Raw genomic sequence first — 17,227 nt, 5'->3', positions numbered from 1 at the left:
TGCCCTTTACTCTGATCACAGGGTCACCCCTCACGCCTCATGCTGCAGGTCTCCACTGAAATGTCACTTCCTCTGGGAAGCTAAGGAGCCCACGTAATACTCTTTTATAGACTCCTTTTCCTGCATAGCACTTTCCTCCATTTATTTTATGTTAATAAACACACAAGTAAATTGATTGCCATACTAGCACCTTGAAGACAGAGTATCTATTTTATTCACCACTGTGTGCCCAACACCAGAACACTGCTCAGCACTTTGCAAGTGTTCAGTAAGTATCTGCTGAATGAATGAATCAACTCTAATACACCTCATCTATTCCAACTTGCTCCTTTACTTACACCTCTGCCCTATCCTAAAATGCCTTCTCCATGCCTGTCTACTCAAATCCTATCCAGCTGCCAGGAAATTCAAGGGTGAATTCTTGCATAAAGTTTTCCCCAATGCCCTGTCAACTCACCACAATACCTCTCTCCTCAAACGGTGCACAACAGTGAGCATGTATTGTGATGTCAAAATTTGGCTGTGTCATCAGATAAGTGCCAGTGTCCTGGGGAAGCCATAGGACAGCCAGCTGGGAAATGGGACAGCCCTACAAAACCCAAGATGAAGAGTCACGCCCACAGCGTTTTCTGTCTGGACCACTTGCTTGCCACTTGGCATTTTCTGACTTGTAATACCATTTGCATTGTCTTTGTTGTTGTTTTTTTTTTTAATACCATTGTTTAACTTTTCACATAACGTGAATCGTCTACCCAGCTAGACTCCACTTTTTTCTTTTTTTGTGGCCAAGCAGTGAAGTTACGATATAGTCATTTTTGCTCCCCTATCCTACAACAGGGTGTCTTGTACACAGCAGGTGCTCAGCAAAGGTGAGCTGAATGAGTGGATACTCCGAAGTGGCTTCCAGTGCTCTTGCTAGGCAGCAGGGTCACTAATGGCTGCCCCTAGTAATTGTCCTCACCTTCCCATTGCCTCCCCCACCCTACCAACCCCTAAGGCCAGAACCAGAGCTGGACTGGCTACACCCCTTTCTCTGTTCTGCTCAGAAAAATATAGAAAATACTGCCTGCTCCAGGGCCATCCACCCATTCATCCAATTCATTCATTCATTCATTTCTTATTTACTGAACACCTGCTGTTTACACGGTGCCATGCTAGTGGCTGTAGGAATACAAAGATGTTTAGGACATGGATTCTATGTCCAAAAGGGAATGGAGGCCAATGACTACACAGCCATATGAAATGTGAGACTGGGATGGGATGGGCAAGGAAGACTTCCTGCAGTAGGTGGAAATGAGGAAGCTTTGAAGGATGGGGGAGATTTGGATGCATGGACAAACTTGTTGAATGAATGAACACACGAATGAATGAAAGAGCAGAAATAATTAAGCTGAATATGAAGGGGGCACTGGGAACTTCCTGAACAAATCCCCTCAACTCTTTTATGACACACCTGTGAGTTTACTGGGACTTAGGAGGCTACAGCACCAATCCCCCTGCCATCTTGCATTTATCATCTCCAACCCACCGGTAATGACCCAACGTGCTCTACTCAGAGGCAAAAACTGTGAAGGGCCAGTCTACCCTTTGGGATGGCTGGTTCTGTCCCCATGGTGCACACCCCTGATGACTTCTCTGTGGGTTCACTGTTCATTGTACATATTAATATCTTTGAACCTCACTAAGCACTTCATACTTTCCGAAGTCCTTCCATTCGTTTCGTCATTTGAGATTACTAACTCTGTGAAATAATCAAGGCTAGTATTTTTTTCAACAGTTTCTACATATACAATTTAGAGACATTGATTACATTCTTTGAATTGTTCAACCATTCTCACCCTCCTTTTCTGAGTTGTTTTCTCTCATTAACATAAACTCACTGCTCCCTAAGGTTCCTAGCTAATCCTTCATGTTGCTGTTGTCAATTTGATCCTATATAGTTCTTAAAACAGCGTAATGCTCAAGGCAGACTTTTACTAATTAAGCTAAACTTTTGCTTGGCTTTAAGATGACTTCAGGGGATATTTTTGGTTTAAGGTTTAAAGATTATCTTAGGGCAATAGTTTCAGGGGTTCATCCACCTCCATGCCTCCAGAAAGTCTAGAGTCCATGAGAATTTGAAATTCTGTTCTGTGTTTTCCCCCTCTTGATCAGGACTCGTCTATGGAATCTTTGATCAAAATGTTCAGTAATGGTAGCCAAGCACCATCCAGTTCTTATGGTCTCATGGCAAACGAGGCAGTTGTTCATGGAGGCAATTAGCCACACATTCCATATCCTCCTCCTATTCCTGACTCTCCTTCTTCCTCTGTTGCTCCAGGTAAATAGAGATCAATCGTTGTACCTTGGATGGCCACCTGCAAGCTTTTAAGACCCTAAACACTACACAGTGAACTAGGAGATAGAGTAGAAGCTCTAAACGTGTTATTAGGCCAATTAACTGGGATGTCCCATGAAACCATGACCCTAAACCTCCAAACAAAGGAACAAGTCTCATGAGGTGTTTGGTTGCACATATCAGCCTCAGCAGCTACTCTTTTTGTTGTTGTTGTTGTATTATTGTAAATGCATCTATCCCAGAATTTTTGCCAATGCAACTTTTTATAGGTGTACAACTTATTGACACAATTACAATAATCTGCTGTGCAACCCTACCCTTAATCAATGCAATTTTTCCATCACCGTTTACCCCTTTTCCCCCTCCCTCCCGCCCTGGCAACCACTAATATACCTTGCTCTCTATACACTGGACAAGGCTGGTATGAATACTGCTATTTTCACAGATGAGAAAACAGGTGCAGAAAAATTCTGTGTGACCTGCCCGCAGTCACAAAACTAGTGACAGAACCCCAATCTCCTAATCTGCAGTAGATTTTCTTTTTTACTAAATCTCATTTCTTTTCTTTATTTTAGCATAAATAAAGAAATGAGGTCCTTCTCCCTCCTCTTTCTTCAGCCTAATCATCCCCACCTCCTCTTTCTCTTCACAAAAATTAGCAAAGGGGCTGAAGAACTAGAACAGAGTATCTTCACAATAGCCAAACAACCAGCACCTTGCTGAGGATGAACCATGGGATCCCTCGCAGCTGTTCTCTGGGGACCTGGGGTGGCAAACTATGGCAGTCCCTTGGGGGCTTGTCCTGACCTCCAATTTCTACTTCCCACTGATGCCCCCATTAATCATTGACCCATCCCCTTCTAGGAAACCCTGCTGGCGTAGTAGTTAAGAGTTCGGCTGCTAACCAAAAGGTCGGCAGTTCAAATCCACCAGGCACTCCTTGAAAACCCCACTGGGCAGTTCTACTCTGTCCTATAGGGTCGCTATGAGTTGGAATCGACTCGACAGCAACAGGCAAGGTCATCTCCTTCTAAACCCTCCACAACACATTTCCTGAACCACACGTTTGTCTGTTTTTTTTTGGTTGTTGTCGTTGTTAACGCTCATTCCCCAAATATTTCCTGAGCCCTCAGTCTAAGTCCTACCTTCACTCATACACTCCAGCAGGGGACTCTGGACTTTAGCCCTTTGCCGCGTACAGATCACTGTCCAACAGAAATATAATGCAAGCCACACAGGGAATTTCGAATTGTTTAGTAGCCACATTTTTAAAAAAGTAAAAAGGAACAGGTGAAAATAATTTTAACAATATATTTTACTTAACCCAATAGATTAAAATATTATAATTCCAACATACAATTAGTATAAAAAATCATTACCAAATCTTTTACAGTTCTTTTTTTTTTTTTTTTTCATATTAAGCCCTCGGAATCTGGTGCAAATTTTAGACTTACAGCACATCTCAATTCAGACTGGCCACATTTCAAGTGCTCAGTAGTCACATGTGGCTGGTGGCTACCATGCTGGACAGCGAAGCTATAGTCTCTTCACACTCTCTTTTCCTGGCCTTCACACATGCCTAGAAGACCAACTGCCCCTACTTTAGTCAAGATCCAGCTAAGCATCACTGCTGCTAGGAAGCCTTCCCTGATTCTCTGGTCTGTTGAAACGCTCCCTCTCTGTAGTACTAAATCCCTCTGCACTTACCTATATAACTACACTCATCACGTTATTGTAACTATTGGTTTTTCTTGTCTGTCTTCCCCACAGAGGAGGATTTACCATGACACTGATGATGCTTAAGCTTCAGGGCCCATCGCTCCCCTACACAAATTCCTCTCAACGCCTTGTACCTACTTTTGCAGCAATGATTTTATAGCCTTTTTCTTAAAGAAAATGTCAAGCCCCACAAAACCTGAGTCAACTTCAGCTCCTCCACTAGGCTGAGCTCCTGGAGGGCTGGGGCTATTCCTTACTTATCACCTATCCCTAGATCCTACACAGTGTCTCATACAAAGGTATTCAACAAGTGCTTGCTGAATGAATGGATGTTGGAGTCCTTTAAAGCTTAATCCTAGACTGTCTTACCTTCTACCACACTCTCTTTCAGAGTGGCATCAGCCAGTCTTTGACTTTACCATGTATTTGTTGGTGATTCACAAATTTCAAAAAGCCCAGACCTTGTTCCTGGGCTTCAGGCCCATTGGTATAACTGTCTCCTGGACATATCTACACTGAGGTGACCATAACGTGTAACTCACCATTCCAGAGTGGGAACTCTTTATTCTCCCTAAACCTATTCTTCCATAAGTCCTCCCTTTCTCTGTAGATGGCACCACCATCCACCCTGCTGCTCAAGCCAAACACCCCGGCAGCATCCTTGACTTCTGCGTTCTCACCCTCTACATTCACCTTCATCACCAGGCGCAGCTGGTTCTGTCTTCAAAATCTCTCTCAGATATATACACGTGTCTCCACCACACCACCATCCCTTGCCTGGAGGCTCTAAACAGCCTCCTAACCGGACTCCCTGCTTCTGCTCTTGCACATCTACAATTCATTCTCTATGCTGCAGTTCAGGAGTGACCTTTGAAAAATATGACTCGCATTACATCATCCCCCGGTTGTGCTTCAAATGAAATCCAAACTCCGTATCTGATCCACAGGGCCCTGCATGAATGAGCGCCGACCCTCCTCCCCAGCGGTGTCCTGTAACCACTCTCCCCCTTACTCAGTAGCCACACTGGCCTGCATGCTTTTCCACTAACATGGCAAGCTCTTTCCCAGCTCAGAGCTTTTGCAAATGCTGTTCCTTCTTCCAGGAACACTCTTCCCCAAACAGCATGGGGTGGTTTCCCTTCTCATTCTGCAGATCTCTGCTTGGACTTCTCCTCTGAGATGTCCCCTGTCCTCACTCACTAAAGGGGGCCCACTACCAACAGTCACTCTCCATCACATGCACTGCTGTGTCCTTCACAGCACTATGTGGCCATCCCCCCATACACACTACAGCTTTTCTGCTTGTTTCATATTTCCAATTTATTCAGGTGGCAGAGCATCTAGAAATCATGCTGTTCTTTATGAAGCACCATGAAATACCTAATTTCATGTTTAATTGCATCATATGGACAAGGAAAAAATAGTCCTGTGTTGTATGAATGCACCGTAAAATTTCAACTACATGCAAACTCCTATCTGTGAAAACAACAAGCTATGGGGCCAGGCGTGATCAGATGGTCGAGTTTTTCTGTTAATATTTGTTTGTTTCCTATGCATTCATTTTGTCATCTGCTAGCACCCACTAGCAGGTGGGCACTGAGAGCTTAATTAATATGAGGAAGAGAAACCTTACAATTGAGAATTCAACTCACTATCTTTTCCTGATAATCAGGGAAAGCTGACTATTCTTTAGACAGTTCAGGAAGGGAACCCCTCAGTCTAGGCTCAGATGGGCTCTGTGGGAGCACAGTTTGTCCCTCACTGACTCCCTGGAGCCTGGTATGGCTGGGACTGCAGAGGCAGGAGGGGCCCTGGTGGGTGCTTCCTGTCTACGCCCTCCTGTCTCCACAGCAGGCAGCTGGCTGAACAGGCCACGGATGGGGGGCCCTCTGGATAAATGTCCACCCTAACCAGAAAGGAGGTCCATGGGTGGCGCAAATGTTTTACTCTTGGCTGCCAACGGATAGGTTGGTGGTTTGAACCCACTCAGCCACGCCACAAAAGACAGTCCTGATGACCTGCTTCCATAAAGTTGTTTTGTTTTTTTATCGTGCTTTAGGTAAAAGTTTACAGAGCAAATTAGTTTCTCATTAAACAGTTAACACACAAACTGTTTTGTGACATTGGTTGATAACCCTGCAATGAGTCAACACTCTCCCCTTTCCATCCTGGGTTCCCTGTTTCCATTTGTCAAGTTTTCCTGTTCCTTCCTGCTTTTTCGTCTTTGCTTTGGGGCTGGGGTGCCCATTAGTCTCATATACATGATTGAACACTGAAGCACGTCCCTCACGTGTGTTATTGCTGGCTCTAAAGACCTGTCTAATCTTTGGCTGAAGGGGGAACCTCAGGAGTGACTTCAGTACTGAGTTAAAAGGGTGTCTAGGAGCCATACTCTCGAGGTTTCTCCTGTCTCTGTCCAACCAGCAAGCCTGGTTTTTTTTTGGGTGTGTGAATTTGAATTTTGTTCCACATTTTTCTCCCACCCTGTCCGAGACCCTCTATTGTGATCCCTGCCAGAGCAGTCGGTGGTGGTAACTGGGTACCATCTAGTTGTTCTGGGCTCAGTCTGGTGGAGGTTGTGGTAGTTGTGGTCCATTAGTCCTTTGGGCTAATCTTTCCCTTGTGTCTTTGGTTTTCTTCATTCCCCTTTGTCCAGCCAAGATGGGACCAGTAGCTGTATCTTAGATGGCCACTCGCAGGTTTTTAAGACCCCAGACGCTACTCACCACAGTCGGATGCAAGACGTTTTCTTTGTAGACCATGTTATGTCAATTGAGCTAGACGTCCCCTGAGATGCTTCCATAAAGATTACAGCCAAGAAAACCCTATAGAGCAGTTCTACTCTGTAACACATGGGGTTGCCAAGAGTTAGAATCAACTCAATAGCAACTGGTTTGACTTTTGGTTTTCACAAAAAAGGGGAGGCCCAGCCCTTAGGGAGGTTTGTCTGCTTGGGGTTTTGTTGGGTGGTTTAATTTAAAAAAAAAAAATCCCACAGGGAAGAAAATAACCCCATTTAGGAAAGAATGACAGAATTTTCTCCAGAATTTCCCACTGTGAGGTATTCTTGGGGGTATAGTGTGGGTACAAGGTTCCCAAAGGCACTGGACCAGGTTCATTCCTCGCCCTGCACCCCTTTTTGCCCCTGGGCCTCCGTGCGGCTGTTGCCGATCATGCAGCTCACGGAGAGGGCTAGTCCTTCCTGGCCAATCCTGTGACCTCTCACTTCAGTCTTAAACTCTCTCTATAAAAAGAGTTTGTCGTCCTTCAAATACAAATAAGGTTCAGTCAGGCTAGCGCCTCAGCTGTGCTGTTTGTTTGCTTTTTATGACTCTGTGGTCAAGGCAATTCAGATATTTGTCATTTTTGGCCAAAACAAATACATTGAGCACTTCAAAACTAGGTACAAGGTTTTGGAATCGAGCTAAGTTAGACTGTATTGATAATTATAAAAACATTGAACATTTCCTTCAAAAAAAACCCAAACCTGCTGCCATCGAGTCGGTTCCGACTCATAGCAACCCTGTAGGACAGAGTAGAACTGCCCCATAGGGTTTTCGAGGCTGTTATTTTTACGGAAGCAGACTACCACATCTTTCTCCCGCAGAGTGGCCAGTGGGTTTGAACCATCGACATTTCAGTTAGCAGACGAGCACTTAATCGCTGCACCACCAGGGCTCCTCCTGCGAGGGGAGAGACCCTGGAAATTGTTTCCTCATTTAGTGACAATGATGCATCTGACGTTGTGGCCACGCCCTCCACATCTCACCCCCGGGTGGCAACAGAGGAAGGGGGAGGCCCCCATGTCCTTCCTGTCCCTGTCTCAAGGAGCCCTGGTGGCACAGTGCTTAAGAGCTCGGCTGCTAACCAAAAGGTCAGCAGTTCGAATCCACCAGCTGCTCTTTGGAAACCCTATGAGGCAGTTCCACTCCGTCCTATCGGGTCGCTGTGAGTCGGAACCAACTCGATGGCCACAGGTTTAGGTTAGGTTAACCATCTCATAGGTCCTGGTCAGCCAGACACAGACAGAAAGATACAAGCAAAGGCACTTCCCTCTCTCTCTGCTACAAGAGAATAAAACTCCAAATCCATGTGTTTTTAAAACCATTTTAAAATAACTATAGTTCTGGAGTTTTTTGGACTAATTTTCAGAAGGCAGCTGTTAGTGGTTAGATCTTGATTTTAAATAAATGCAGATTTACTTTCAAGCATAGCCAGTAATTCAACCTGCTTCTTTAAAAATAATACTGTTAATTGAAAGTCTTACTGGCTCTGTTTCAGCAAATAATAAGAACTCTATTCTTATCTATAGGACAGAGTAGAATTGCCCCACTGGGTTTCCTAGGTTATAACCTTCACAGAAGCGGACTGCCACATCTTTCTTCCCTGGAGCAGCTGGTGGGTTCAAACCACTGACCTTTTGGTTAGCAGCCCAGCACTTAACCACTGCACCGCCAGGGCTCCTTATAAAGTTTTTAAGAGTCTCTTAAGTAGGTTACAAATTCTCTTCTGAAATCATGATTATGCTTGACAAGCTTTGTCTTGATGGTCTAGCTCTGACAAAACTGAAAATCCAGAATTTGTAGAATTTAAGTAGAATGGCAATGAAGGAATGGGAGGTAAGTCAGAGGCATTTTGAAAAGTGCTGGCCTGATGCACATCGAGGCATTAGATATGTTTCTCACGGGACAGTGTCAGGAGTTCATAGCCACCTTTACACAAGGCCTACCCTGACACCTGCATTAGGAGGGAGGCCCCTACCTCCTCAGGGTAAATAATGTAATGCTCTGAGCCTCCTTTCTTCTTTAAGCTTATAGTTTCGAGGATCAGTGGTCTGGTAGGAAACAGCACTGAATGGGGAAGTAGGAGGCTGGGTTCCCATTCCAGTTCTGTCTTCTGCAGGCTGTCTGACCCTGAACAGGACATTTCTCCTTTCTGAGCCATCTGAAAATTAGGAAATTGAAGCTCTGTTGACCGTATCAGACAAATAACCATTGGGCTGGGTCCCAAGAGAGCTGAACGCACTTGGACATAGGACATTCTCATAGAATGTTAGAGCTAGACAGGTCATTTCCCCAGAGAAGAGAAGGGTCGCACAGCTAATTAGAGACAGAATGAGATTTGAACCCAGGTTTCCTTACTCCTAGTTCAAAAACTCAAAGGAAGTACATTTCATCTCCCCGGCATCACATAACTCCCAGATGTGTTGCTGCGTTGGGTCTCTGTCTTGCCCACTCGTCAAAACTGCTCTGGATTAAGCAGCTAAGACCTTCCACTCTTTGCATGCAAAATTCTGCTCGCACCAGTGGCTCCTCTGAGACCTGAAATGGGCAGGTTCTGAGCCAGTCCTTCCCCTAAACTCGCCCTCTAGGAGCAGGAGAGAAATGGGGGGTCTGTGTTCCTGAGGTTACCCTCACTTTGGAATCTCAAGGAATAAGAAACTTTGGGATGAATTTCTCAGAGATCACTTAATCTCATCTTCCAGGTTATTGAATTATCCAATAAATTTAGCAAGAAGGTCCTGCGGTGGGGGTGGAGGGATAGGGGGAAAGAAGTTCATGGGAAGAAACTTCTGGGCTGGATTGGAGCTCCTGGTATCTGGTCTGCAGTCAGCACAGAAAGCGGGCTCTGCCCCTAGGGCTGGCTCATCAGTGGATGAGTGGAGATCCCATCTTTTCCAAAATGAAAAACAAACAAAACATTGCCTTTCTTCTTAGATGCAATCCAAGCCACCCAGCTTGGAATGTGAACAAACAGGATTAAATGAAAGTGAGGGTGCTAGACAAACCCTAAACACCATGCACATGGAAAACATTAGCAGTTTTTCCCCTGCCTGGTATCTCGTTGGACAGTCTCCAAAGTCCAGCTCAAATGTCATTACCAAAGATCCCGTCAGAACAACCTGGGTTCAGATTCTGGCTCCACCACCTATCTGCTGTGTGACCTTGAACGAGTGGTTTAACTTCTTTAGGCTTCGGTTTCTTCCCCTGCAAATGGGGGATCTTAATAATAATCATTTTATAGGGTGATGGAGGGTTGAACCAAGGTCACACTTGCAAAGGCTCCAGCACAGCGCCTGGCAGAGAGTAGGTACTCTGTAAATGGTGAATGAATAACAAAGGAACCAGAAGTACCCATCTCTTGTAGTCTGACCAGGAAGTTTGTACTCTTCAGCCCTGGCTTCCCCTCCTACCTGCTCACCCCAGAGGAGCTAGAGAAGCCTGGCCAGCCTGTCTTACCTTGCTGAGGTCCCCCAGGGCCATGACCTTGACCATGGGCCTCCGGCTGAGCTGCTCCTTCACCCAGAGCTCGAGCTGCTTGTTCCATTTCATGGTGAACACATAGAGGGCATAGGCCAACAGCAGCAACAGGCTCTCCCACCAGGCAATGAAGCTGTCTAGGAAGAAGAGGATGAGCATCATCAGGTCAAGGATGTAGAAGGAGATGTCACGGAACAAGGGCCACCAGGTGAGACGAAGGATCTCCCGGGAGAAGAGGGCACAGGTGCCGATGACAAAGAGGATGTTGAACACAGCGGAGCCCACGATGGTGCCAATGCCCACATTGCTGTGGGAGATGAAGACACCGATGAGGGAGGTGAAAAGCTCAGGGGCAGAGCCCCCAGCAGCCATGAACGTGGCGCCTGCCACATCCTCAGAGATCTGCAGCTTGTCTGTGATGACGCCCAGGGCTGGGACAAAGTACTCGTCACACACGATGGCCAAGGCCATGAACACGTACATCATGCCGAAGATGTGCAAGACCACCCAGCCCTGCTGCCGCTCCTGCACACTGAACAGGTCCGGGGGGTACTCCGCCTTGGGGTGGAGGTCTGAGGGGCTGGAAGGTGGCACTGAGGGGCTGCGACCGGGCTCCTCTGTTGTCAGGCTGGGGGAGGGGGTGGTGGGTACAGCAGGCATTGGCTCCACAGCCACACAATGATGGACCTGGGTGGTCTGATTTGCCCCGACCCTGGGGGTTACTGAGGTGCTGGGTGCTAAGGAAGCTTTCTTCGCCAGCCCCCAGAAGGTGGCTGAGGCTATTCCGATGGTTGGTACGCTGGTGCTGGGTAAGGAATTCCTAACACTCCAGGGGACAGTGGAGGCTTCAGTTTCCGCTGGCTTGGTGCTTATCGTCACTCGCCCCTCAGAAATGGCTGGGGTGTGCTCCAGGACTGCTCCCTGGGGAGTTGTTGGGTTTTTCTTCCCCACTAGCCCCCAGGGTTTGGTTGAGCTGTTATTTTCCACTCTTCCGGGGGTAGTCAGGGTGTTCTTTTCCACTACATTCCTTGGAGAAGTCAAGATGTTCCTTTCTACTTCATTTGTCAGGAAAACTGGGGTATTATCAGCTACTCCCTTGAGAGTAGTTGCGGTGTTTTCCTCTACTATTCTCTTGGGGGTATTGGTTCCCATTATTTTGTGGGTCACCATAGTTTCGCTATCTTTCACTGCTGTCCTGGGGGTGATCACATGGCTCATTTTCATTGTCATGAATATGGATGAAGCATAATTGTCTACTGTTCTACCAGGTGGGGATGGGGTGTATTTCTTCACCTTTTTGCTGACTTGAGTTGGGTGGGAGCTCTTCATTTCTCCCCTGGGTGTTGTTGGGGTATAATTCTTTACTGTTTGTCTACCTGAAGTTAGGGTGTAATGATTCAATACTCTACTGGGTGTGGTTGGGGTGCTTTCCTTCACTCTTTCTGTGCCTGTCGCTGTTGGGCTGTAATTATTCTTGGGTTTTGTTGGAGTGATGTTGGCTGTTCTTCTTGGTGAACTGGGGGTGTTTTCCATGGTTATGCCAGGCGTTGCTTTATACCTGCCCACCGTGGCTTGAGGCACCAGCATCTCACCCTCCATTTTAGAGCTAGCTTCTGGAGGGTCACTACTCACCATCACCATCTCATCATTGGAGAGGTCCTGGATGGCCAGTTTTACCGGGTGTTGGGAAGAGACTGCTTCCCACAGTCGGGGGAGACCCCAGGGGCTATTCAGGTGCTGGAAAATGGAACCAATGAGGAACATTCCCAATAGGAAGAGGAGGCGACTCCAATGAAGCCTCTTTGGCCGGAGTACCCGCCTCTCCTGCGCCCCCATCCTGATCAGTTTCCCCATGGTGGCTAGTTGTGTCTGGTTACAAAAGGCTTCTCATTCTGTCCATGGAAAGATGGGGGCTGCTCTGGGATTCAGGTTGGTGATTAGGGCAAGTTTCACCATGAAACCCAGCCAGGTGGTAGCCACAAACCTTAAAAAAAAAAAAAAAAGAAAAAAACGGTTATTTGCCCCTAAGAGGAGAGCTGGGACCCACCACACCTTCATCTGGAAAAAAAAAAAAGTAAGGATGGAAGCCCCTGGGGGACACAAAAGTATCATGTAGAAGCCTTTTGTGGTGAAGGGCACTTGTTTTTGTTAGAGCAAAATTGCCCCACCCCCTTCTCTAGAGAGTAATGCCTAGTCTTGGGAAAAAGAGTAGCTGGTGGTCCTCTCTGCTAGTCACCCTTTCTGTTTGGGTATCAGCAGCCCAAGTTCCTGAGCTGGGTCCTGGGTGCTCTATGGAGTCTATCCTGTTCTCCTTGGGCTCCCTGCAGAAGGGCTATTAGCACTCTTCAGGCTCCAAGCCTGAGTTGCTGGGAGCTCAGTCTTCTGAGGTTGGTGCCCCAGGCCACAGGTTTCACCCCATCAAAGGCAGAAGGGAGGGAGGGAGGCATGACTTTAAGCCTCAGACCAAACGAAGAGGCAGTAGAAGGTACTGGCGGGAACATCAAGGCTCCACGTGTTTCTCTGGACTGACGTAAAACAATCCCACTGCATCAACCAGAGAGGACAAAGCTTGGAAGTTAATGTCATGGACTTTCCCAGACAGTGTGGTGTGGTGGGAGGAACTGCAGTATGGAGTCAAAGCCTGGATTCCCAGCTCTGCTGCTTACCAGCTGTGTCACCCTGGACAGGCGGAGCCTGGGTGCTTCATCTGTGAAATGGACATGATAACACATATGTTGATTACACAAAGCATTGTACAGAATCACGTGCTATGTAATAGTCTGGAATGCAGGAGGGAAGAACATAAAAGGCCCTCAAAAAAACTCTCATTTTATAAGGAAGGACATGAGACCCAGCTCAACTGAATATTTAATAAACCTCTAATCAATGTCCACAGACTTACAGAACTACAACCAGAAACGTTTGGTTTTACATATGATAATAATGTATTAGAAGTGAGCTGAGTAACCCATAGAATCTTAGTGTTCAAGGTAGAAAGAATTACCGACACTGTCTAGGGTAACCCCTCGTTTGAAACATTAGGAAACCAAGGTCCAGAGAGAAGTGACTTGCTCAATGTCACACAGCTAGTGAGCAGCAGAGCAGATGAGTCTCCTAATTCCCCAGTCTTTCCAGCAAACCACACTAATTAGAGAAGCAAATATAATTGTCCTAAAAAGAAAAAGAGGGTGGGCAGAAGAAGAAGTAAGGAATAAGTGAACTTCCTTTCTTGTCCTTGATTCCTATTATTTTCTTTCACCAGCTCACCGCCCTGCCCCCTGCCATGGACAAAGCACTGTGTGGCAAGCTCATTTGAATCCCCTAAAAAAATTTAGAGGGTCCCTCTCTTTCTGGTGTGCCTGTGTTCTATAACAGAGCTGAGCTGGCACCCCAGCTGATCCCTCCTACCTATCACACCATTTACCTTCAAACCTCGACATCTGGGGGTCTTCTCAGTTCTGGAAACTCATCAGAATCCAGGGTCTCGAAGAGTGGGTCTGAAGCTGGCCAACAGGGAACACCCCATTCTCCTGCCCCCAGTTCCCCTGTGGAATGCTGTTCATGGCAGGGTCAGGTGTGAAGGGCATGTCAGGGGAAGAATATCCAATCCTGGCTAATACCCACCTCCCCTAAGAAGCTTATCAGGGCATTGTACAAGTTCTGGGTCCCGGTGCCTCTGACAGAGCCTGAAGGGGTGGACCTTCCACCAGGGACGCAGACGGGGGCTCTCTGTGGGCCCCCAAAGCTGGGTGAACTTCTCAAGCTTGTTTCTAAACTATGGGAATGATAGGTGGTCCAGGGTTTCCCTGATTAAACCCGTTGCCGTCAAGTAGATTCTGACTCATAGTGACCCTACAGGACATAGTAGAACTGCCTCCATAGGGTTTCTAAGCCTGGAATCTTTACGGAATCAGACTGCCACGTCCTTCTCCTACAGAGCAGCTGGTGGGTTTGAACTGCCAAACTTTCGGTTAGCAGTCAAGTGCTTTAACCACTGTGCCATCAGGGATCCTTATGTTTTCATAGTGACCCTATAAGATATATATACATACACACATATATATATACACACACACACATACCTTGCTTTTATTATTATTGTCTAAGTAAGCAGGACTGTGTATATATGTGTGTATGTGTACACACACGCACACACACGGCACAGTGGTTAAAGCACTCAGCTTTCTCTGTGGGAGAAAGATGTGGCAGTCACTTATGTAAATATTTACAGCCTTGGAAACCCTATGCGGCAGTTCTCCTCTGTCCTATAGGGTCACTGTAAGTCACAATCGGCTCAACGGCAGTGGGTTTTGTTTTGGGTTTTACGTATATGTACACACACATATATACCTTGCTTCGATAATTACTAAGTAAGTAGGACTGTGCATATATGTGTATGTATATACACACATACATATACGTACACACATATATACATACACACATATATCCACGCACATATATCTTGCTTTTTTTATTATTGTCTACTTAGGACTGTGTCTGTATGTGTGTATGTATACACACATATATATGCATACACATATACACACTGCAGAACAGTATAGCATTATCACACGAACACATACGTAGAGAACATTTTGCAAATCATATGTCAGATCACATAAGAATGGCTGTACTTTTGTAACCAGTGGATGCTGAACGAACAAAAGCAAGCAGCCAAATAAGAACATCCCGGTACTCCATCTCTCACAGCCAGTGGCTGCAAACAGACTTGCGGTAGGAAGATTCATGTGGTTACCTCCAGGAGAGGAAACATTTATTTTTCACTTTATATACAATTTCGAAACTGTTTGAATTCATAAATATGAATTACTTTTACAATGAAAAAAACCTAGTTTTGTTTTATCTACTTTTTCATTAAAAGATGCTACCAAGGTATTAAGATGTTAGTTACAATGAGATGAGAGGGTAAGGGGTGAGCCTGGTGAAATAGGTAGGGGCCTAGATCATAAGGGGTCTTAAACTTTTAGCATTTATAAAACTTCAAAGGAGAAGGTGTCCCAAGTGAAGAAGCTCAGTCCTACTTACTTAGACAAATGTGGTGTCTTCCAGAATGTCTCTGCTTTCCCCTTTGACTTTTTTTGCTAATAATCTCTCTTCTTTCTCTCCTGTCTTCTTTCCACAGACGCATATTCAGTGTTGACGCCGGGCACCAGGGATTGGTGGTAAGTAAGGCCCACTCCTATTTACAGAGCAGAGGAAAGTTCACTGGCATTGTGTAAAAGCCTTCCTTTGCTCTGTGAGTCTCTCTATTATTTTAGAATAGCGAGAAACTTGGTGGTTTTCTCATATGTTGTGGAAAAGACTGAAGGAGGATTGATAGCGATTAAAAGCAAGGGTCACAGTTTCTTCAACAAATACATTACAAGGGAAAAGAGATGGAGGTAGACACCAACAGATCAAGAGAGACTTACAAGATTGCAATGGAATGGACTTTATTTGAATCCTGATTCAAACAACCGAAGTGTGAAAAAGTAAACTTTATGGTATTTATGAGATGACTGAATATTTGAAAGCTGACTGGATATCTGATGATATTAAGGATTTATTGCTAATTATTTTTGATAATGGTATTGTAACTATGATTTTTAAAAAGTCTTTCTCTTTTAGGGATACATACTGAAACATTTATGGATAAAATGTTATGGTATCTGGGATCTGCATCAAAATAACACGTTGTACGGGGAAGCAGGTACGGGTATAAATAAAACAAGACTGGGTATGACTGGACAGTGAAGCTGTGTACCATGACGGGCACCTGGGAATTTACTATGCCATTCTTCCTACCTTTGTCTAGTGTGAAAATTTCTATGATAAAATTTTTTTTGAAAGAGAGGGGGTCAGATCTAGGATTTCTCAGGACTTTCACTTTGGTGAAAAGGGTGGAATGGTCACAGGGATGGGAAAACGGAATAGCTTGGACCTTGAAAGTATGATTTGGGAGTGGATGAGGAGGCAGGAAGGAAGATGGACAAGGAGAGGGGAGATAAGAACAAAAGGGATGTGGGTCCATCTTTCCCTTTCTCTTCCCGTTTCCTCCATCACTCACGCCTTACCTTTCATCTCTGTAAATGAAGTCATCTTGGGAACTTAACACCAAAGGTTTCCCAGCCACCAACCCCTGAAATTTCAATTCAGTCGGCAGAACCTGGAATCTGCACTTTCAACAAGTGGCCTAGGAGATTTGGATAGCTGGACCTCCCTTTGAGCTCACTAACCTTTACTCTGCCTGAGTGAATACCAAGCCGCTCTGCCTTTCAAAGCCTCTAGGACAGCAGTTCACTGTTTCAAAGCAGGAAAAAAATAAAGTGGGTGAGAGATTGTGCAAAGGAAGGTAAGTATTGATTTCCTTTAATGTGTGTGCAGAAAGGGGGGGTGGGGCGGGAAATAGAAAGCCGCGCAGGGAGAAAGGAAAGGATCTACATAGCCAGGGCTCGGCGAGGTGAGCGAGGGACTTGAGGGGACGAGAAGAGCCGTCACGGACAGAACACCGTGCAGCGAAGCGCCGAGAAGGACGCGCCCCCTAGCGTTCCTGCTGGGCCGTCGCTCCACTCCCGTCGGCCCTTAAAGCCCCGCCCCCGTCAGCCCTTAAAGCCCCGCCCCCGTCCTTCGCGCAGTCCCGGGGCCGCCGGCTTCCCTTTCGTCGCGCGGCCGCTTAGTTCCGGCTGTGGAGCGCGAGCGGAAAGATTTTACGGACGGACTGTGGCCGGCGATGGGCGCGGGGTGAGTGGGGGAGGCGGGGGCTTCGAGCTGTCTTTCGTTGTTTGTTGGGGCTGCGGGTCCGCGGTTTGGGGTAGGGAAGAACATGGGACCAGCGCCCGGCCTCCCCGCTGCCCTGACGTTATCCCCGCGCCGTCCTTGAGACGCCCGCTTCGGGGCCTACGCTCTG

At 46.3% G+C, this 17,227-nt stretch overlaps 1 protein-coding gene across 1 annotated transcript in view; it reads right to left on the bottom strand.

Moving 5' to 3' along the window:
- The window catches only part of SLC24A1 (solute carrier family 24 member 1), a 33,035-nt gene extending 20,864 nt beyond the window's left edge, over nt 1–12,171 (bottom strand). Inside the window, exon 1 of the mRNA XM_012555028.2 lies at nt 10,297–12,171. Within this exon, the coding sequence (XP_012410482.1) occupies nt 10,297–12,171 (1,875 nt within the window). The remainder of the gene's footprint in view (nt 1–10,296) is intronic.
- Nucleotides 12,172–17,227: the final 5,056 nt, after the last annotated feature.

This window comes from Trichechus manatus, unplaced genomic scaffold (genome assembly GCF_000243295.1).
Source record: "Trichechus manatus latirostris isolate Lorelei unplaced genomic scaffold, TriManLat1.0 scaffold00030, whole genome shotgun sequence".
Classification (NCBI taxonomy): Eukaryota; Metazoa; Chordata; class Mammalia; order Sirenia; family Trichechidae; genus Trichechus; species Trichechus manatus.
This window is presented reverse-complemented; position numbering and strand designations above follow the sequence as displayed.